The sequence below is a fragment of the Ambystoma mexicanum genome, chromosome 9, assembly GCF_040938575.1.
Source record: "Ambystoma mexicanum isolate Mex_15411 chromosome 9, UKY_AmexF1_1, whole genome shotgun sequence".
Classification (NCBI taxonomy): Eukaryota; Metazoa; Chordata; class Amphibia; order Caudata; family Ambystomatidae; genus Ambystoma; species Ambystoma mexicanum.
In genome coordinates, this window is record NC_090931.1 from 1,117,618,219 (window position 1) to 1,117,641,887 (window position 23,669).

Below are 23,669 nucleotides of genomic sequence, written 5' to 3' on the forward strand. Positions count from 1 at the left end.
AAATATGAACCTTGATCCAGTGACCTCTAAACACAGACAAGGCTACCAAATATCCTTTGACCAGAAGGCCTTAAATCGGCCAGTGACAGAAGGAACTACCTTACTGTAGTGGTGGGGCAAGAGATTGGGTCCATCTCGAGTTTCCTGCACCACACCTCAAATCATCTCCACCTGCACGCATACAGCGATCTTGTACATGGTCTGCGTGCAGCCAACACCTCAAGTACCTCCTCAGAGGTACCAGTCATTGTATCTCATCCTCTTAAGAGCCATGCATGTAGCTTGTGGGACTCTGGGTTTGGGTGAAGCACCAGACCTTCCAACTGTTAGGAGATGCGGGCGACGAGGCAACTGCAGAGGTTGGCAGATTGTCAGATCCAGAAGGTCCGAGTACCATGTCCTTGCGCAGTCCGCGGCGATCAGGATCATGGATGCTCCAAACCTCGAGACTCCTGACAACTTAAGGAATTACTGGAATCGGAGGTAAAGCGTAGTGGAGGGAAGGTCCAATGAACCAGAAAACTCCGCTAGCGCGCCGTTCGCTGGGAATTCCCTCAAGCAGAACTGTCTGCACTTCCTGTTAGACCTTGTGGCAAACTGGTCCACTGATGGGGTACCCCAGAGAGAGAAGACCTTCTCTAGGACTTCCTGGCAGACTTCCCCACTCAAACTATGGTCACCCCTCCCCCCCATTCTGAAAAAACCTGAAATCCCAAGGGATAATCCCCTGAATTATCACCCAATATCCAACACACAGTTTTTATTAAAAATATTGGATAAGGTTGCAAATGGACAGATCTCAGAACATCTAAATCTGTAACCAATCTTGAATGCGCAACAATCAGGTTTCACAGCGGAGCGTTGGTACGGAGACTTGCCTTCTTGAGTTGAAGTCAAAATTGTTGGATCGCTTAGATGAAGGCTCCCTTTATCTGTTAATTTCGCTCTACCAGTCAGCAGCGTTTGTTTTGGTCGAACATTCCATACCGACGTCCAGACTGTCTGAGGTGGCCATTTTCTCACCTCTGGCGGTGTCGTGGATCGCCTCCTTTCTGGAGAACAGAGTTTGCTTGGCAATTGCACAGGCTTTGCCCATTCCAGGCCTCTTCAGGGTGCCACGACGTCCCCGTGCCTGTACACAATATATTCATGGCCCCTTTCTTCTCAGATTTAGAGGCAGAGGGGGGTCATGTTTTTCAAATTACGTGGACGATACAATGTGTCATCCCGCTCTCAGGCTGTCACTCTCGGGACGAAGAGTATTTGATCTCAGAGAACTGGATGCTTAACAATCTGGCCTTAAAAGCAAAACTCAACTGACAGGTAGTTCAGCTGCCCTTACAAAGCTGGATTGGAAATACGGCTCCTTCAGGCTAGGGGCTGATAATATACCAAGATTTTGGGAGTGATCCTTGATCCGTCACCATCTATGAGTCCCCATGTAACCAGCGTTGTCTCTGCCTCAGCTTATTACGTTAAACTGCTTTATCATTTTAGGCCCCTTATTACACATGCTAGTGCAGAAACAATTGCCAGAGCCATTATAGGAGCCAAGATCGATTATCGTGGTAGTCTACTGGTCGGACTGTGCGAGCAGGATGTTCACAGGCTCCAGACAGTTAAAAACAGGGCAGTAAGAGTAGTGATGGGACTGGCCCGAAGAGATCTCGTATCGGATGCTAGGCGTTCTCTTCATTGGCTTCCAATCGAAGCATGCACTAAGTACACAATACTAGTCATAACATTCAAATGCAGGCTAGGCCCAATGCCAGCATACCTGCAAGACTCCATCACTGACAAAATCAATGGCAGGTCGTTGGTCTTGTGGACAGAGCTTTCTGTTCCTCCCTCGGAGTAGAACTTCAAAAGTCAAGAAGGGTGCCTTCCATTTAGTGGCCCCAAAGCTCTGGAACCAGTTACCAATTGCACTAAGGTGCCAAAGCTCTGTTGGTTATTAAGAAAGAATTTCAAACGTTTGTTCTGTTAAAATTAGCATGGCTTCCCGCAGTTATAAGCTTCCTTGAGCCCTGACTCTGAGATAGATGTCTGATGTTACTGTCCGTCCCAACTGTTGGCGCCTTTATGCCTCAGGGTCCATAGTGCACATTACAAATCCTGTAATGTGTGAGTGCTCTGCCTGCTCAGAGCATCTACCAAACTGTTCGTTGGCCCCGCCAGATGAACTGCCGAGACTGAGATCCGGTTCTCAAATATCCAGGACCACAGCTGCATCGCCTATCTGCAGAGGGGGAGGGAGTGCATGCCACCTTGCCTTTTCAGGTAAAGCATGGCCACCACATTGTCCGTCATAATCGGGACACGCTTCCCCTCCAGAGACTGAGCAAACGCTCTCAGGGCTAGCAACTCGCAACTCCAGCCTGTTGATCCACCACCTGGCTTCCATCGATGGTTCGTAGGAGCCATTGAAGCGATATCATGCACAGCTTGGCCTCTGGTACTAGAAAGATACAGGAGGCCACGAGGCCTAAAAGGCAGAGGCAGGAAGCTGCTGACAAGACGGCATGGTTCCAAACTGGTTCACCATCTGTGCCATGCTGTTCACAATCTCCTCAGGGGTGAAGGTTTCCCCCACCAGAGTGTCTGGAACTGCTTCGATGAACTGGAGCCTCTGTACTGGTGTTGCATGGGACTTCAAGTTCAGGGAGAAGCCCAGCCTGTGGAGTAGTGAGCAGTTCAACTCCAGGCGAGTCAAAACCCGCTCCGCTGACTTCCCCCGGATCAGCCAGTTGTCAGGTACGGGAATACTTTTGACTCCTGAGGTGAGCCACAACTACTGGCATGAGCTTGGTGAAAACCCTTGGAGCAGAGGCCAACCAAAAGGGAAGCACCTTTAACTGATCGTGCGTTACCGCTATGAGGAACCTCAGGAACTTTGTGGGCTTTCAATGTATCGGCACATTGAAATAAGTATTCTGCAGATCTATAGACACCAGTCAGTCCTGCAATTTGAGAGCGGGGAGAATTTCCCTCAACGTCACCATCTTGAACTTCTCAGGAATTTGTTCAAGACCCTGAGGTCCAAAATGGGACGAAGACCTCCCCCCTTCTTGAGCACTAGGCAATACCAGCCCTCTCTGCTTGGGTGGGTAAATCTTCCACAGCACTCTTCAACAGGGCTCTCAGTTCATCCTGGAGCTCCTGTCCCGGTCGGCTTGGAGGTGGTGGGGGGTGTGGACGGTATGTTTGGAGCTTTTATAAAAAGGGCAGACAATAGTCCCAACGCACACACTCCAGCACCCAGGCATCGGCGGTAATCTCCTGCCATTGGGGCCAATGCTCAGTCTTCCACCAACAGGCAAGTTTTGGGAGGGGAAAATCAAAGCGGCTTAGAGGGGGGAGCCGCTCCGGCCACTGTGTTGGCCTCGGAAGCCCCCCTGCCCAGATCCAGGGCACAAGAAATGCTTCTGCCCTTGTCTACAGGAGCGGCACCTTTCTGCCGCAAGACACATAATGCCTATAGCCTCTGCCCCTGAAGGCAAATGACTTTGCAGCGATCTTCGATTCCTTACATTTTTCCAAGGAGTCATCAGCCTTCTGGCCGAAAAGAATCACTGTCAAAGAGCAGGTCCAGCCATTTGTTTTGGACATTAGGCGAAATGCCTGAAGACCTCAAATAGGCCTGCCTCAATGCAATCGCTGCTGCCATTGAACGGGCCACACAGTCTGCCACATCCAGGCCAGTTTGCAGCAAGTGCCTGGCCAACTCTTTCCCATCCTCCATCTGCTGTACGAAGTAGTCTTGCATTTCCCCCTCAGAGATAAGTGCATAGCATGTTCCATTGCCTTCCAGAGGCCGAAGTAGTGTTTTGCAAAACCACTGGCCACGTTTGTGGCCTTCAGAGCCATGCTGCCTGATGTGAAAACTTTCTAGGCTAGGGCGTCAATTCTTTTGCTATCAGGCGGCAGATGTGGGGTTGAAGATGCTGGTCTGGTAGAGATTGTGGCAGTTTGTACAACTAGAACTTCCGGGGATGGGTGAGAAGACAGAAATGGCAGGTCTCCTCTTGCCGGCCTAGACGTTCCACTCATGATGGAGCTGACCTGGGGGATGGAGCAAGGATGCTGCCACATCGGCAATCACTGGATTCAGAGACTTGTTGCGTGTCCAGTATGTCTGTTAGTTCGTAACCTTTGACTGGCACTGCCAAAGCCTGCAGTAAGGGGTCAACCACCCTATCTACCAGTGCTCTAAACTTGGCATGGGTGTAGATATAAGGTTAGCTTTGCTGGAATTCTAGGTCAGGTGACGTGTCCTGTCCACTAGCATCATGAAGCCCCTGTGCCAGCCCTAAAAGCTGACCTTAGTCGTCCAAATATTGAACAACCCCTGATCCCATGGACATGGGATCGACTCCTCCCAGGTCATACGTGTCCTCAGTGCCAAAGATGGACTACATGGTGCAACAACAAAAAATAATCAGTCCTGGAGAGTGGGGTAAAGGATTTTCCCACTGAGCGTCTGGTGCTTGTCCTTTGGCGCTGATATGGCGACGGTCGGCATCGACCAGGGCTGCAGCACTGAGACGGCGTTGGGGACGCTCAAACCTTGATATGCGTGGGAAGGCCCTGGCATCGAAGGTTTCGGTGCCTTCTTCAGCGTTCAGCCTAAAGGCTTCCCTGACACCAATAGAGTCAGCACTGGAGCTGGCTTGTGGTCCGATCTACCAAGCACCGCTGCTGCCTTCGAGACCTGCTGCTGAAACATTTCAAGCATCTGAACCTTGAAATCTTCTCACTCCTGACAAGTTGTCTGCCCAGCCTAAGGCTTACCTCTCCTTCCATCAAAGGATTGTAGTCTCGATGGTGATGCCTCTTTGTGTGATGACAAGGAAGAGTGGCTCCTAGAGTGGGACTGCTTCTTCCGCCAACGTTTTGGCTCATCTTTTTGGGGGGTAGGCCCCTCAATCTCTGCCTCCGCGGATGGGACGGTCGACCGTAACCAGAATTTTAAGGGGGGTCTGCCCAACGTGTTTAGCAGCCGCTCGCACGTCGAATTTGGATTCATTTTACTGCACGTCACACCCTTCCGTGTCATGACCCGTGCCGATGCACCAAGGGGCATATCAAGGGGCATATCTCATGCTGGTCGGTAACCGACAATTTGGAGTGGCAGTCGGAAAACCTTTTGAAACTCGAAACCTGAAGCACAGACATCTCACGGTCGAGGAAGAAAATGGTCAAGTAGAGTCGAAGACCATCACTGTGTTCCTAAAGCAGCGTGTCGAGCACCCAGAAGAAAGTAACAGGTGTGGTGCGTAGTGATGTGGTACATATGTACATAGCGCCTGACTTCACGTCCGGAACAGACTATTGGAGCACAGAGCAAGACAGATCGATGGCCGAGTTGAGGTTCACTACACCGCCTGTCTACGTTTTTCCCAAGGAGCAGAGCTGGAGTGGGGATATCCATCAGATGAGGAATCTGCGGGAGAAGGCCAATGCATTGAAAAGCTATAACATGTGGGTGGGAGAACTCATGCAGGAATCTGACCATACTTCATAATTCCACATTTAAGGGTCAACAAAGATGCAAAACCAAGTCCCAAACCTCAGACAAAGCTGTCAGACCGGCAATTCTTATAACAGATGAACGTGAGCTGACAGAGGGATAAGTTTGAATTAATGTAGTCCATTGCCAAAGATGTTTTGCTCTATCAAATAGATCTACAATACATGAGGGGAGACCTGGGCAGCATTAACTTGAGGAAGCAGAGTCCTGCATCTCAGGATTAGAGGATGAAGCCAATGCGAAGAATCGCCAGCTGTGCCTACAACTTAATCTAGCCAGTCTATGATAGCTTGATCAGGTATCCAGAGATTGAAGAAACACTCAAAAGGTGATGGGGACACTAGAGCAATATTCAAACTGTGTGGCTGTCATCCCCACCCCCCTGTGGGGGCACAGAGGATGTCCATGACGGGAGGTAGTGGGGGAGGAGGTGGCATAAGGCTCGTTAACAAGGGAGTATGTGGACTGCTTTTAATAGGAAATATGATCATTTCTGGAATTTGGGGAGGGGACAGCAACACCATCTTAGCTGTGGAGGGGGCCCAGCAGACAAGTACTACTGTACTAGAGGGAGTCAAAAGACAAGTTATAAAAAAATTTGTGATAAAGCTCCACTCCAACTTTCCAGATGCGCATAGGGGAATCACACGGAAATTGACAGAGCACAAAGGGTCCCCTGTTCCTACAACTAGGTCGTGAACAAGCCACAAAGAGCAATGCTCAGGGTTTAAAAAAATAAATTTCAATCAAAGAAAAAGTGAGTGGATGGCTGGAGAGAAAGGCTCAATCATTTGGGAAGGGCATCAAACAATCAAAATGTTTAAAGACCTGGCCACCAGATTGATCGGAACATGCAGATTCATAAATCAACAAGTTCCTGACGTAACTAAAGATGCAGTACTCATGGGGCTTCACCCTGGTGTCAACATTTTATTTAGGGAATGAAAACTTGCTACCACCCCATCTGTAGTTCTTGACTTCAAGCAAGAAAGATAAAGATACCAGGATAAAAGAGAAACAATATCTGGCATGTTAGAGAATAGTGACCAGATTGCGAAGCCGAGCTCCCCAGGAGATTACACTACTGGGGAGTAGCACCTGGCCATCCCCATTGTGGGTATCACGCAGAAATGATCCTTCTCTAGTGAAGCGCCTCTTGCATGAGTCACATGGTATGTTAAAGGAATAAACAATCTGATTAAAACTACGATTTTTTTCATACCTCACAAAACATCAAACTGACATTCCCTTCATACAAAACACTAATATAATGCAGAATTTATTTTAAAAAGGCAACTAGACGTAAGGGTCAGGCATTCTATAGCACAGCAAAAGGGAAGAAACATTGTGAGGATACTGATGCAAGGACTGGTTAACTTCCAGACTAGTAAATCAAGTACAAACTCCAAAGGAAGATCAGTAAGGGTAGAAGGCCAAGTGGGCTGTTGGGGGGTAGGCAGCAATATTGTTAATGTCAACATATGGGCCCAACGTAGAAAATCCCTCATTTTTTTAAATGCTGCCAGATTAAACCATGCCATTTGTGGACAGAATAATAATCAGAGGGGATTGGCACGATAGTGGCCCCGCCCTGGATGGCACAGGATACCAGAGACTACTTTCATCATTCATCAGGGCCTTTGCTTGGAAATAAATGCATCCCAAAATGCATGATTCTACGTTCCAATCCAGGCATCGCAACTTTTCTAAAACTGACAATCCACATGGCTGGTTCCCAATCTAGCAAACTCGCAAGAGCATTTTCAGATCACACCCCAATCATGGGAAATCTCCAGACTCCCACACTAAGAAAACCAGCTTCCAACTTAAGTACCAACTTCATCTATATGTTACAGCAGCAGATCGGGAAGAGCTTAGTAACGTGATAACAGACTATGTCCACAAACAATAATGGTAAACAAATTATAATGGGACACAACAAAAGACACTTAGAGGGACAATCGGGGCTCATAAAATGTACTAGCCAACTCGCATTGGCAAGAAGGTTTTACAAAGGGCGAGTACAATTTGTCTCGGGAGGATAACTCGGCAGCAACGTGCTCGCCTTGGAAGCAAGATGACTCGGAGCAACAAATGTTCGATCCCCAGGTGCACGCTCACAAACCTCTGGGTATTAAGCATGCTATAAATAACCTATCATGATAATCAACCTGCTGGTGAGCATGGGGTGGTTTGAAGCATTTCTTTGGGATTTACTGCAGGAAAAATGTTTGCAATAAATGACAAAGTTTCACTGTGCATGGCGGAACTTTGGGTGGTAGCATCGCACCAAATATGAAGTGTGTACCATTTCACAGAAAGCATTGGACAATATTTAGTTACCCGCCACCATGGTGTAAGGGCATTTCTCTTAGGTAGAGTATGTAAATTAAGGCACTTACCCTGCAGGTCTAATAGGATTTTGAACCGTTTGTAAGCCCTGGATGATATAAAAAGGGTCTAGGAAGACGGCGGCTCAGGAAGACAATATTCAAAGACAGAACATAGGACCACCTCATTGCCACAGACTCTCTCCTACTATAGAGCCAAAAATGTGATGGATATACACTTCCAGAGCTCAATATGTACACAATGGTGTGGAGATCATTTTAATGCTTCATCCCCTCTCCTAGTGAGACCCCCCCCCCCCAAGCACTTAGCTGGATTTCTGGATCTTTTTCTTTCCAACCTGAATAAGTGGAGCCTTTTTCCACTCATTCATTCTTATGTGCTCCATCATTTGAAACTCTGTTCTCCGTGTTTTACTTTTGCTATGGAGGCTACTATCCTCCATATGTCTTTAAAGGCATCTGTGTTTTACTTTTGCAGCACACAGCTCCTTATGGGCAGTGTTGCTGGGAACACAGATGCTTTCTTTATCCTCGAGTAACTACAGTTACTAAGGATAGAGGGATACTTTGTATCCCTCCTACAACTTTTTGCTATGAGAGATTGGCACACCACCTTATGTGGAGTGCTAAGGGTATACCTAGTATCCCCCCTGCTCCTGTGAATTTTTTGTCACAGGCAACCTTCTAGTTAAGGCTGGTGGCAGCGGACGTTTTCTACCAACTATTGTGCTATTTTTTACCGCAGACTGGATTCACAATCTAATCTAGATTGAGCACAATAGGGTCACATGTTCCAACATGGTGGCTCCTTTCTTTTTTAACATTTCCTGTGTTTGTCCTTCGTTAGCCCTTCTACCATTCTGGGAGGGGGATGTCTGTGCGTTTTGACTTTGGCAGGAAACCTTGTGTGTCCACGCCTAGACTCCAGTGTGTATGGGCAGGCTGGAAGTAGGGGAGGAGTTTTTCACTCGCCTGCCCTTTGTCTACCAACAGTGCCCACTGGGGCACTGGCTGTCCTGATTGGACAGCCACCTGCACCTTTTCTGTAAACTGCTGAGAGAGACTGCAGAGAAGTGTGTGCTGAAACTGAATTAAAGGAGAGGCTCTTGAAGTAAAAAGGCAAGTTGACATTGTGGAAACTGAAGTAACCGAAGAAGACAACCAGAGACGCCTGCAGACCCTTTGCAACACCATTAAGCGACCACTGCTGTCCCGACCCCGTTTTCTATGCGAAAGAGGAGCTACGAAGAGGATGACTCCTTCCCGTTGGCAGGTGGGACCAACCCACCCTGAGACGAACTACAATCTGAGCCATATCCTGAGGTGCTGTGCCAGAGCTGCAGACTGCAAATACCAGACCTCCGACCAATCTGTAGTGCAACATCTTGCTGAGGCCGAATCTGTCAAAGTCTTTGCTGAGCTCCAGTTGAACCTCCAGAGACTATCCGACTCATCCAAGTCCTCACCAGAATGCAGTACTCCAGGAATTGAAGAAGGTTGACGGGGTGAATCGTGTCCTTTGATGGTGCTGCAAAAAGGCACCAAAACCAGATTGACCAGAGAAGTTGTCCTGCCTTTCATCGCCAGGCCAAGGAATCCTGAGACCGGGTCAATCGATGCTGCATAGAGGAGAATCCAGCCACAAACATTTCTGGACATTAGAAAAACTTCCAACAGGAGTACATTCTATGACCAGGGAAACAAAGCCAGTAGAACGTTAGCCTATTTGATCAAAATACAATATTTTAGGTATATCCGTGCTTTGAAAAGGAGGAGTAGATTACATGGAGACAGACCCAGTTCAAATATGAGAGACCTTTAGATTTATCATGTAATATACACTTCACCCTACATGAACATGAGTTGGTTCTAGCATTCCTTATCCAGAGCTCACACCACCCCTCAACTATTGGAAAATACTGCAAACTGAATGGTTCCGCCTCACAGATGAGGGGGGGGGGGGGGGAGTTCAGCTGGTTATCTCCTTGCTCCGTAATGGAAAAGCACCAGGGTTTACAGCCACATTCTTTAAAAGCTTTGGAGTGTCGCACGTCCCCCATCCAACTAAACTAATGCATTCCTCAATCAGTTTTCCACCCTAAAATCCATGACCCAGCCCCAAAATTGTATTAACCCCACCCCTGCCAAACCTGGCAAGTATACCTTGGATTTTGGATGTTACCATGTCATTTCACTCAAACACCAACAAAAATACTAAGAGTTCATATAATGAATCATCCACACAGATCAAGTGGGCTTTATCGCCAATAGATCCTCTGCAGATCATTTGCATTGTCTAGTGTACATTGATCTTGTAGACAAGAGGGTACGCCTACTCTAGTCTCCGTCAATGCCTAAATAAGCCATTGACTGGGTCATTTGTAACCCGAGCGTTGAGGTAACATGGCTCCACAGAGACTTTCAATAATTGGATCCAAACTGTACACACCGGCCCATTGGCCTCCATTTATAAAGGCTTTGCGACATCTTTTGACCTGACACTTGGCAAGGTGCCCTCAGTCCCCATTCACTTTCGCCATTGCGCTGGTGCCCCTAGCATGCTGAATTAGGGATGACCGAAAATAAGGTAAATCAGACAGGGAAACAGAAAGCAAACCATGTATGCAGACGATATCCTACTTGCAATACTCCATACCAGCACAGACCTCCCACACATCTTGGAAAAACAATCAGAAGATGGACACAATTTTGGCTATAAAATTAACTTAATCAGGACTGAGCTTCTCCAACGGGGCTTGTGCTATAGTCAAATTATCCAGCAAGCAATCGCCAGTAGCAACATCATCCCTCAAATAGGTATACAACTACCCAAATAAAAGCATCATATGATTCAAATACATTTTTGGCAAAATCTGGGGAACCCTTAAATGCTCGGAAGGCCTTCCTAGGACACTCACAGTCAGTCACACTGCCACAGATGCTATAATTATTCCGAATTAACCCTATTTAAAAGCTGATAAAATACTTAGAGAATGACAAAGTCTCATGGAAGGGAGGCAAGGCCAAGATCAGAACACCCATCAGAAGCGTAGACAGGGTTGGCCCCGAGCAGTCAAGGCCCACCCAAAATGTGCAAATGTCCACTCAGCAGCACCTGAGTGGGCATTTACAGATGATCAGGTCACTGTGGTGGGCCCTAGTAAATCACCTTCAGGCCCCACTGTTAAGACAATTCTGACTATGCCTCTGACACCCATGCTTTCCCCAGTCCTCCTTTACAGTGGCTAGTTTGAACATTGCATCATTGGGCCTCAAAAATGGCACAATTGGTGAGATGCAAAATAACAGGACCAGAAAGGAGAGTTTGGACTCTTAAGGGTATTAAATCATTTACGCCAACATCACACTTCGGGAATCACAGTGAAGAGTTGCAACATTCAAAATTGATTTGAGTAGCTATAAATAGATTACAGTTAAAGTTGAGCTTCACTCAAGAACCCCAATATTGTATAATGGCCATCTACTAATGGGCAACAAGCACCTTTATTGTAAGATCGGGAAATCTAAAAGGTGTCCGATGCATGCCACACTGCTTCATGGCAGGATTTGACCCTTTTGCAAGTAGGTCGGAAAACTATCACCTACGTAGAACAGTGTTTGAGATACCTCCAACTTTGACATGCTCTTCAACCACTGTTTACATCAGTGCTTTTGGTGGGGCAGAGGATAACTACCTACTCAAGCCGTTTTATGTAATATGAATAAGCCAAAAAAAGCCATCTTTGTAGCAGATTGTTATTACAAATGAAAGCTGAATACACCCTTGGATTTTCAAAATCAGCCCTGTGGGAGAATTTAGTGGGCCACCCCATTATGAAAAAGGGAAACACATGGTTTAGCCAAAAACAATCACTGTAAGGTAGCAGAGCGGCAAGGCTTAGTCTCGGGAAGGGTGCAAGAGTAGTCTAGGGCTACAATGAGTCAACACAGAGCAACATTAACAATTCCAGTTAGACAGGAAAGTATACAAAAACAATAGCTTATTAGGCCTTTAAAATACACACTAAGGAAGTAGAACCTCTAGTCAAATGTGAAAAGGGTTAGAACCTGGGTCAGAGAGTAGATCTAACGGGTGGTGTCATCAGTTTGACTTTGTTCAGTGGAGACTTGGCTGTTAGTATTGTGGTGTTTATTATTACAGAGTTTAGCCGGCTGTGCCATTGATACGTTCATAGGGTGAAACCTGCGTCGGCTAAACTGTAAACATGATACTAACCGCCAAGACTCCACTGAATGTTTTTTTCCAGAAACAGACGACATCATTAGATCTACTCTGACCCAGCGCGGTTGTGACCCAGGTTTTAACCCTTTTATGTCCAAGCCAATTTCAAGACGGAAGGGCGCCGTCCACCCCCGCCCCCCCAATCACCCACCGCCAGGTTGCTTACAATCACTTATGATCAGCGCAGTGATGGACTTATTTTGGTGTCCTGCCCTACCTGGTCTAGTCAAATATGGTCACACCAACACTATAAAATAGATATATACATTCACCACAAGCAGAACAAAGGCAAGTACTCTGATGCATTTGAAATAGTAAAGACACTTAAGGATAACAGCTTCCCTAGCTTGTAGAAAGTCCAACCCCAATATGATTTGGGGGCGTGAAAAGTTTTAAAGTATATACTTCACAGGTGGGTTTAAGAGATTGACAATGCCAGTGTTTATGATTAAAATGTTAGATAAAATTCAGGTGCGTAAACTCACTCAATCCCAGTCCTAAGGATAGACTTGGGAAGGGACCCATGACGGGACTCCACCAACCAAAGTCATGAAAGTGTGATTTATGGACAGGACTTTATTCCCCCATAGGGTTATGAGCGTAGAAACCAGTTTGTAAGCTGGTCCCCCGACTCATTTCTCCAGAGACCACTTGTGGCGTTACAGAATCTGTCAGGGACACGATCTTCTGTACTTGGTCCGGTCAAGGATGGCCTAGGGCTCGCGGTTGCAGATATCACTTTTGAACATAGGATTTTAGTTTGTCGATCGCAGTGCTTAGGGATTGGATCCAGGCAGCTTCCAGAAGATTTCTGCAGGGCAGACTACCTCAGAAAACCTTCAGGAACCAATGAGAAAAATTCACCAACAGTAGTCCCCATGTTCAGGAGGCAACATGCTATCTTCAATAGATGAACAAAGGAGCAGGCCCAGCAAAGCATCCGGTAATGCAAGGCGGCTGAAAATGCAGAAGCAGTTTTTTTTTTATTTTTTTTTTTTTTAACACAAATTGAAGATCCGCCAGGCAGCTCACAGTAGCGTCCACTCTCTTTTTCCACCACAGCCGATTGCCTCTCAGGGGTCGAAATTAAGATTAGATAAACTGGATTTGAAAGCAACTCATGTGTATCCAGCATTAACTCGTGAGCATGAGCTACCACCAGGGAACCAGGAGCTAGGTGCATAGCGTTCCGCAAACCCAACTTAAACATAAGAGGCAAACTTTTGCTCATTATTTATGACCCTTATGTTTTAAATGTAATGTCCTAATGCTCATTTTCCGATTGTCCAAAATGCACAGAGGTGAATTCACATACGTTTCTTCATTTGACATCAGTTGACCGGAGAGCTGTTGGTGCAAAGCTAACCAGGCTTTTCTAGGCTACAAGGAGGAGCTAAATCGCTCCCACCTCAATTTTGAACCCTGGACTCTTGGTCTCCCTCTTCCATGTAGGAGATAAGGGTCTTTATAGGCGTTTCTGAAATAAGAAAAGTTCTGTTTGCTACACGACAATGCTCGAGGGGTCAGAGGGTGGTTCAGCATTTCTATTAGGTATAGAGTTAAAGGTTTTATCAAACTAACCTTTTTGGCGCCCATATAAGCAGAAAACACAGGCTTTGGGGGGGGGGGCATTGCGATAAAGATTGGGGGTCCTTGTCCTCCAAGGGAAGAGTTACTTGCAGTGAGATCTCATTTGCCCAAACCCCTACGGAGGGTCTTGCGTAGCAGGATCACCTCCAGTTAGATTTTGTTTCCTAAAGTCTGCCAGCAGATGACCAAAACTATCTCTTGGTATACAAGCCCCAACTATTAGTACAATTCTGTACTACCCAAAGGTTTGGTAGAAGCAGCCAGGCTTATCTTACGAGGAGGATGTGAGCTGTAGTCAAGTACAATGAACTCCGTAAATACATAGGCCCAAATAAACTCACACCAGTTATAGTAAAATATACATTTATTTTATATACACAAAGCAGAGGTAAGTAAATCCGATTTAGACTAACCAACACAAATAAAATATAAGCAACACTCAGGTGAATGCTTCAATAGTAGCAGCTTGCACCAGCCATGAACACAGTTCAATGATAATTCACTTTGTAAAGTCACTCAGACCTTGTTCTGTTGTAAGAAAAAAAGGGTTATTCAGCATTAGCAACAGCAATGTACTACTGTGTAATGCTGTTTAATGATTCTAATACTTTCGCAGCCGAATCCGTAACTAGTGAAGAGTCCTTAAAAGCCAGTCGAGGGGGGGCAGTGGGGGCGCAAAGTTGTGTGCAGCAGTAGAAAAGTCAAAGTTTTAATTATTTTCAAGTAGAATGCTTTAGTGGAATAAAAAAAAAGTTATTAGGGCCCTTGGAAAGGACTCCCTATAGGTGCACAAACTGTTGGGCCTGGGCAATGGGTATGGGTATGGGTGAACACCCAAACTGGATACAGCGACAGTGGTTTGAGGGAAGTACTACCTTGAGCCCCACAGTACATTAGGAATACTAAAGGTGCAGGTGGATTCTTACCTGTGAAGCAGTGCTGGTGCCGGTCTCCTTTTCCTTGATCGTGGTGACGAAAAGGAGGAACTCTGGAAGAGATGTCGCAGCAACAGTTGCGAGAAAGAACTCGCAGCAAAGAATTATTTGTACTCCAGTCTGCCGTTAGTCTCTTTACAAGCTCCAACAGCGAACCGGTATCGCCTGGTCAATCCACCTCGATTCTGCAGTCCTGCACTAAGGTGAGGTGAGGGGACTGAGGAGGGGGGACCTGGGTCGGAGGTCCCCTGGCATTGGTTTGCAGCCCTGGAAGGTCGCAGCATTTCGGGGATTTCTCGTTCTGCCAGCCAAAGGGAAGGAGTCTTCTTCAAAGCTCCTCTGTCGATTTGATAACCGTTAGGACAGCAGCCGTCTCTTCGCAGTTACTGGAACTGTCTGCCAGCATATCTGATGTCTTCTGCTTCGGATCTTCTGTTCCTGTGGTCGACTTGCCTTCTGCCTCAGGACCTGCACCTTTTGCAGGATTTACCATTCATTCCTCTGCAAACTCTCCCTGCAGTTTACAGAAAGGGGTGGGTGGCTGTCCAACCAGGACAGCCAGCGCCCCCCAGTGGGAACTGGTTCCATTCAGGCACTTCAGCAGACAAAGGATAGGGGCGTTTCCGGCTCCTCCCCCGATTCCTCGCAGACACACTGGAGCCATGGCGGGCTACACAAAACTCACCAGGATGGCAGAAGGGCTGACAAAAATCAACCACACAAGAAATGGCAAAAATAGAAAGGTGCCACCATTTTGGAACATATGTGACCCTCTTGTGCATAACTGCAGCTGTGACTACAGCCTGCATTGGAAAATTGCACAAATGTCGGTAGAACATGTCCACTGCCACCAGCCATAACTATAGGGTTGTCACCAACCAAAAGGTTACAGGAGCACTACACAAGGTGGGGTGTGCTGATCTCTCAAAAGTTTAGGAAGGATACACAGTATCCCTCTTTCCTTAAGTGAGAAGGAAAATGAAAATATAAAACGAGAACCCGAAAGGCCCTCAGCAACAGTGTGCTGTAAAAAAGAAACACAGATGCCTTTAGTAAATATGGAGGAAAGCAAGACTGCATAAAATAAGGTAAAACATATAGAACAGAGTTCCCGAATGAATGATAGAAAACGGTTCCCCTCATTCAGGAGGGCAAGAAAAAGGTCCAGAAGTCAAGCAAAATGTGATGGGGTCTCACTAGGAGAGGCGATTAAGCATAAAACTGATAAATCTCCCTAACGCCTCCCTAATCTCAATGGGGGTGGCTCTCCCTTGGGGAGAAGGGATTAATACCCTGGATTCGTCACAGGAGGCTATGGCAAAACAAGGTAGAAAGGGGCCTGCAGAATCCTTCAACCATGGAAGTATCTCGAATAATAACTCAGGGCACAGAGGCAAGTACTTATGACGAGGAGTCCCGAAAATATAGCTCAGGAATTAGGTAAACACAGCGAGTACAACATCGTGTTTTGCAGGCCGAGTTACAGGATCCAATCACCAATGGATTTGGAACCATGGCCCACCTACGACCCAGACTGCTTTCCTTGGTGTCGTACCCATCCATAGAAAGGGGAAGCAACAGCAAAGATAGATCCAGGACAATGAAAGAACCAGAGCAGGTAGGATCTGGCAGCTCACAGGACAAAGGGGCTGCCAAACAGCAGAAAATGATCCCACAATGAAAAGAACAGAAGCAGGGCTTTGGGGGCCCAAACCCCTTCTGTGTTGGGACGCTGCAGTACCCCAGAACAAGTCCAGCCAAGAGGAAGGCCAGGAGGAGGACAGCACAGGAATGACATCCAGCAGCCAAATATCCAAGCCAGAGGCACGGTAAGGAGACCAGGTTATCCAGTATGGCCAAACAGTCCAAAAATGGAAGCAGCAGTTTTTCCAGCAAAAAAAGGCAATCCGCTAGGCAAATAGGCTGGCTTACCAATAGAAACCAACAGAATTGAGGCAGGATTTCGGGTCTTTTCTAGATATACTCATGCACTCAATTGCTGGCCTAAGACAGCACTCCAATCACATACAAGGGCACCCAATCAAAGATTTTGGTATGTGGCTAATCGGGTGACCCCAAAAACCACCAAACATTCAGGTTCACCCACAGGAGTTTCCTGTCTGGGAATAGTGTCTGGTCTAAACTAGTCCAAACCATAATCAAAGCTGTAGGGTCGGGCTCAGAGTGAGCCCATGTGATAACGATTTTAGGTCTGCTTCATGCCCCCTTCACAACCTCTGCAAGACAAAGGGATGGCCCAAAAACAAAATGTTCTAGAGCAGGACTTTAGTACCCCAATGCCTACCTTTAAGGTATATTGAGCTAAGAAAATTGGCTTGCCCCACTGGTGAAGCCAAAATTAACTTAGCGCTGCCTCCAGCTGCCTCTAGCCCACACACTAAAAGCAAGGTCTGGTGAAAACTACGATAGAGGCATTGGGCTAGCTAGGGAACCATATACTAAAGAAAAAATAAAACTTGCAGTGGCAGGGGTACTTCAGCAAAAGTCTTGACCACAGAAGTTCAAATCCTAAAAAACAAAATGAGGAAAAAGTTTAGGGGTCCACTAAATGGAATTAATGAATCCCCAACAATAGCATTCTGATTTAACAGGCCCATGGTCTTGAAGTTACAAGGGAGAAGCATCACTTGACACGTACTAGTGCTGATAAAAAAATATATATATGTAGCTTTTCTATCAGCTGAATCAATATTTGAGGGATATAAAAAGGGTGAAAAGCAAACAATGGTAATAACAGTGTAGCTTGTTGTTCAGATGGTGAGAAACCAGAAGTGTATGAATGTGCTGCTCACATTTACCCATATGGCTAATGGGTAGGGGAGATCTCAGTTTGTGCCGTGGAGTTTCTCACCCAGAAAGTATTGGACCGTAGGGTGGTTGGGAGTTATGAGTTTTATCCTTGGTTACACCATACACCACTCTACCCTTTTTATGGCCTTGATCACTACCTGTCCCTGAACATGAGAAAAGCATCTGCCAATGCATTTTAATGTCCTACAACCTGGCCATTTTACTTGTGGTCTGGTGTTATGTTGTTGCATGAGGAACTGCCATCTTGGTTATTTCCGCCTAGGTTGGAACTCGCTTAAACTGGATAACGGTCTTTCAGAAATCCACATCTGCGGATGTGTGCCCATGAAAATTGGGCATAGCTTGTTAATCTAGGTTTATGATTTCTGGAAGCATGCAACTCTGCTGGATCAATGGAAGGGGTTGCACATGTTGCAGTTTGGTAGCTAGATGTCCAGTGGGCCCAGATACCAGGCAAATTATTGCTGATCTCTGCACTTCTAGAAGATATTCAGACTGCAAAGACTTCAGAGTATTCATGTTTAGTTGGGCATGTTCTTTGGAGGCCACCCAATCACTGGGATGCTGCCACAATTTGACATCCTCCAGCTATTTCAGTCAGACCTGGCATCTGACTTGGTTTAGACAAGTTTAGCCCTCTACCTCCAAGGCAGACAGTATACACAACCATACTTCGACACATCTGTATCCCACTTGCGTTGCAGGAAGAATCACTTGTCTGGACTCCATACTGGATATACACAGTGTTTCCTATGTAGTGACACCTCCACTCTCTCCCCGGGTAGAGCAAGCCTACACCACTGGGATCAATCATCGGGCTCCCGCCACAAAGTGGAGCCTGTACCGCCAGCTGGGCTAGGTAGCTCGACAGAGGAAACTGTTTAACCCGGGCGTACTTTAACACTGAGGAACTGCACTAAAGTTAGTACAAGAAAGGACTCATCACGGAGACAGAAACCAGAACGGGGGGTGTGGGGTGCCACTTATACATTGGGTCCCAACAGATTAGCAGGATAGTACCTTTGCTTTCTCACAGACAACCACACTATTTGCATTTTGGCGCTTTTGCCAAAGAGTTATAAAATCATGAAGTTGAAACTATATAACATTCTAGAAATGTAAAACTGCTAGTGCAGGGTTTTTTGGTGAAGAACAAAAAGAAAAGGAAGCAGAATATCTAAGAAAAACTGGCAATTGATTCCAGTGTTTGGGAACCAAGAGTGCAAACTAACAAACTAGGCTGAGCACACAGATGGCGAAGAACAAGGAGAAGTTGTGACAGATCCAAGAGCATGAGAACGACAGTATAAATAAACTACAGGAAATGTACGCAGTGGCAATCACACAAGACATTTATACATAATAAAAAGAAACAATGAAGGGTTAAAAGAGCAGAACAAATTGGAACAAGAGACCAGATGAATAGGAAAATTATGACAACAACAAAGAGGAGCAAGCTGATTGGCAGGAATTACAAGAGCAGAATATTATATAAGAGAAATTCAGTGAAGATAAAAGTTTAGTGACTTGAAACGATAGAACTGGATGAGCTTTACGTTGCCTGAATAAGTAAACGTGATAGAATCAAACAATAAGGTTAAAAAAAAAAAAAGAATTACACTTGCATTATAACTATGGTTAGAAAGAGAAATTTGAGAAGGGGAACCTATGTGACGGGAGAAGGAAACCTCTGAAACACCATAAAAAAGGTATTTGGGTGGATTTATATGGAGAATATAAGACATGTAGGTTTGAATTGCTAATAAGCATGCAAAATGTAGAATGAAGAGTCACAGGATGAAAGAAAGGAAGCCTTAAATTAAGAAAAGACCACCTTATAGTATGGTCTTCGCAAAAGAAAAAAAAAGCTGTACTACCTGTGAACCAAAGCTATAAGATTGCAGAATCTGGTCGCAAAAAAAAAAAAAAACAAAAAAAAAAAATTGAAAAAAAAGAAGTATTGCCAACCTAAAGAATCAGATTTCTAATAGTCAATATCCCATGGCCTCAATTAGTCCATGGCACTGGCACACCACTTCCACATTCTCAGCCTTTCACCTGAATGCATTTGGAGTTTTTATTTTTATTTGCTACAAAGATTGGTCTTAAGCATTTCCTGATGGCAAGAACTGTTGGCCACAAATGATGATAAATCTATGTTACAGAGGATTCCCAGCCTGACTGAGACTGTTCACATCATGTGAAACTATGAAAGATCCAATGCTGGAGAATAAAACATCCTCTCGGAGAAAATCAATTAAACACTATAGGCTGGACAAAGCAAATTTAAAGAGTTTCAAATTAAAAATCAAATTGAAGATCTTCCTCTCACCTGGGGAAACCCCTGTACAGGGTACAGATGGCATACAGGTAACGTCAATGCTGAATGCATGGCACTGAAGTTGTGTTCCAGGGCATCGCCTTGATTCACCTCGTTTGTCTGGAGGATGCAAAGACAAGATTTTAATACAATGAATCCATAGACATTTGACTATTTTTAAAGATAATCAATTTCCAACTGAGATTATGAATTACCACCCTAAAGAAGCAATACACAGCAGCAACAGAATCTCAGTTTATGACTAGCATTGACAAAGTAGTTAAGATGTTTGTGAGATGCCCCGCAGGAAATCGGTTTAGATTATTGTGAAGCCCTCTCGAGAAGGGTTAAAGGAAACTGTCTAATGTGAGCTGAGGGTGAGCACAGAGTTTGCCCACACACTTTCAATGGTAACATGAGTGTGGAGATGGATTTCTAGAATCTGGTCTGATTGACAGATTTTAGAAGGCCACCGTAGTTATGAACAGGAAGCTCTGAAAGGTTAGCCAAAACACAATTAAGGCTGGTCTCAGGCGAGTGAGTGATCAAGGACACAATTTAGACAGTACTTGTAGTTTATGTAACACTTTATGCCAAAGTGCTGAACAAACACTGGCAGTACCATTGATTATGAAATCACAAGCTATACAAAAATGTACATACTTTCCGTTAAGATTGATTCTTTAGAGAAGAACAAAAACAAAACAAAAAAAAGTGTAAGAAGTAATAGAGTGAAGAGACAGGGGGAGAGAATTCCAGTGAAGTGGAGCATGCAAAGAGAAAGTATGAAAGTGTGATTGAGCGCAAGGGAGTGAGCAACTGGTAATAGAAATTGGCCTCAACGTAAAACATTGAAGGAACATAGAAGGTAATGAGAGAAAGATAAGGTTTGAGACCATAAAGACATTTAAAAACATTTTATTTGACAGGAAAAGAACCATCCTGACAGAAATAGAATCACGAGGAGACAAATATTAAAGACAAATGAAAACATTAAAAACTGACTTTAAAGGAGCCAAACGAGAAACAGGAAGACCAAAGCGCAATGTAGAATAGAACAGACAGGAAAAAATAAGCGAAGAAATCAAAGGTTGTGTAGCATTAACAAAAGGACAAGCTTTATGAATATTACAGCGATTAAAACAAAAGCGTGATGTAATCGAAATGTGATAGACAAATCAGAATCGAGATACAAGCCCAGGTTACGAGGCGAAGTAGAGATGTAAAGGAGGAAAAAGAGGAGGAATAGTATTAGCCGGGAAAAAGAAACCTTGCTTGCAACGCATTCGAAAACAAGAAGGTGATCAGACAGTTTTTAATAGCAGTAAGACAAGAAGACAGATTATGATGAATAAAAGATTTGAAAGAAGAGACAGGAAGAGTTGGTGATCACCTGCATAGAATTGATGGGAGATGGCAAAAGACAAGATCGTGTAAAGAGAAAAAAGGAAGGTTCCAAGAACAGAACCTTGAGAAACACCATGAACAAGTTAAGTTTTAGACGAAGTCCCAGCCCAAGACAGAGCATGTGCGAGAAGATAGATGAGCATGAAACCAGGATAACCATACCAGAAAAACCAAGAGAGAAAAGTTAGGAGTAAAGTATGATCCACCGTGTCGAAAGCAACCGACCGATTAAGAATGTTTAGCATAACAAGCAGAAAGGAGAGAATCAAAAAACAGTTTTTGGCGAAAGAAGAGGGCAAAAACCTGGTTGGAAACTAGAAAGAATAGAATTTTCTGTGACAAAAGTAGAAACCTGAGAGTAAACAAGACCGTCCAATTTTGAAAGAAAAGGAAGAAAAATAGGACAAAAATGCGCAGGGAGCAAAGGATCTATGGTTTCTTCAGGATCAGATTAATTGAGGCATGCTTAAAATAAGCAGGAAAAGTAGAGCCAAGAAGAGAAATATTAAAAAGAGAAGGTAAGAAACCAATGGAGGATAGACTTCATAATAAGAAGGAATAGGATGAGACGGAGATGAGCATGAATTAAAACAGTATCAGAATTAGAGTGAAAACAAAGAAATTGTTGAAACAGAAGATCTAGAACAGGGTGAAAATAAAGAGTGAGCTGACTGAACAGCAGATCAAAGAGTAGTCCCTTTGGAAGAAAAGTAAGAAGCAAAGTCTGAAGCAGTTAATGAAGAAGAGAATAATCAGGCAAAAGAGGAGACAGAAGACGAGAAAGTGACTAAAACAAATGGCTAGGGTGAGCCTATTGAGCACACAGAAAAACTGAAAAAAGGCAAACAAACTGACAAAATAACCTAATTGTATAATGTATTCTAAGAAGAAAATGAGAAGATCCCACACTGACAAAGTTTTAGGCCAGCCTCTCTCCAGTCGATTAAAAACACCCTGCATAGAGCGATTAAAAACTCCCCACACTGGGAAGTAAGCTACGGCTGAGGTGGCTTTGGAGAGGGAAAGAAAGAAGAAACTGGATAGAAAGATTCAAGTGAAGAGGAAAGCTTAGACGAAAAAATAGAAGCTGCGTCATCCACAAGTAGAGCAGCAAACGTAGAATGAGAAGACAGAAATACAAGCTGAAACAATGGAGAATTAAAGTCACAGATCATGACAAGAATAGATGGGGCTATGCGGCATGAAGACCCAGTAGGGGGAGAGAAGAATAGAAGAGAATAGATTCACTTAATAAACATCAGATAACTTAATCAAGCAGGTCAGTGAGTTAGAGACGCAGTGAATTATAGGATGTTATTCTTGTGATTGGTTCCTAACTTCAGAAGTCGAAGCTCAAAGATGAATGGGGTCTTGTGCACAAACGTGACAATGTTTTTCACCAGTATGGGTTCGCTTAAAAAGGATGCAATGGGCTTGTGGTGGCGATTAGTTTCAAACTCTAAAAGTTCAATTTACCATCAAAAAGGCAAGTGTTCTCCTTTCTTCCAGGCCCAGAGCTAACCTGTGTGAGCAGCCTTGTTTAATCATGTTCATACTATCTGAAACTAATAATTGTGCTACCATTTCCTGGGCCATAGTTGGCACTAAACTGGACTACTGTTAGAGTCTACTTCCTTGCATTACCTCCGATCCTACCACACACTTGGGGACTGTAACCGTAATCCTACAGTCCCTTGTTTTCCTTGCACTACCCAGAGTCCGCTGCACTTGCTTAGCATTGCTGCCATGTTTTGCTCTCCCCTCTCCCTTGCACTTCTCCCTTTCCCCTTGCACTTTTCGTTGTTGCACGATCTGAATGACACAAGGTCTAGTAAGATCGTTTGTCTTGTCCTCACTCCCTCTTCCTTGTTGCGCCTAGAAACACTTGTGTACGAGAGCGTTATAAATTACTTGTATCATACTGTATTGCACTGGCAAATGAGAAATTGCCAGACTACAGACGGTGCAAAATAATGCAGCGGGACGGGCAGTTGAGGGCCTTTGCAGGAGTGATCATATCTGATGCCAGGAAAGTCCTGCATTGGCATCCGGTTTCCTCCAGAATCACCCTTCGCCTGCTGTCCATCAAACATAGGTGTCTATATGCCACAAGCCGGGTGTACCTACCTAACAGACTTTGTTGGCAACTCTCACTGTGGATGCTTAGATAATTTTTTTCTGTTTGTACCTAGAGCCAGGTTGACCATGGTTTCTCACGGGTGTTTCCCTTATGTGGCACCGAAATGCTGGTATGCCCTCCCACCTGATTTAAGGGCATGTTGCTCCTTGGATTGCTTCAAGCATGGTCTAAAGACAGGTCTGTTGCATCGATTTCTCTTTAACGTCCCACTGTTCTGCTGAGTTAGTAGATTGCCATCTGTTTTGTGCTAGCGCTTCCCTGCCTGCAGGCCCATCTTTAGTGCTATATAAATAAACCCAGTCATGGATACCCAACCCAGGT

At 45.0% G+C, this 23,669-nt stretch overlaps 1 protein-coding gene across 2 annotated transcripts in view; it reads right to left on the reverse strand.

The window, feature by feature from the left end:
• The window catches only part of RIF1 (replication timing regulatory factor 1), a 1,074,525-nt gene that overhangs the window by 740,625 nt on the left and 310,231 nt on the right, over positions 1–23,669 (reverse strand). For both annotated transcript variants that reach the window (XM_069616488.1, XM_069616487.1), the window contains one exon: positions 19,814–19,921. In XM_069616488.1, coding sequence (XP_069472589.1) covers positions 19,814–19,921 — 108 coding nt within the window. The remainder of the gene's footprint in view (positions 1–19,813; positions 19,922–23,669) is intronic.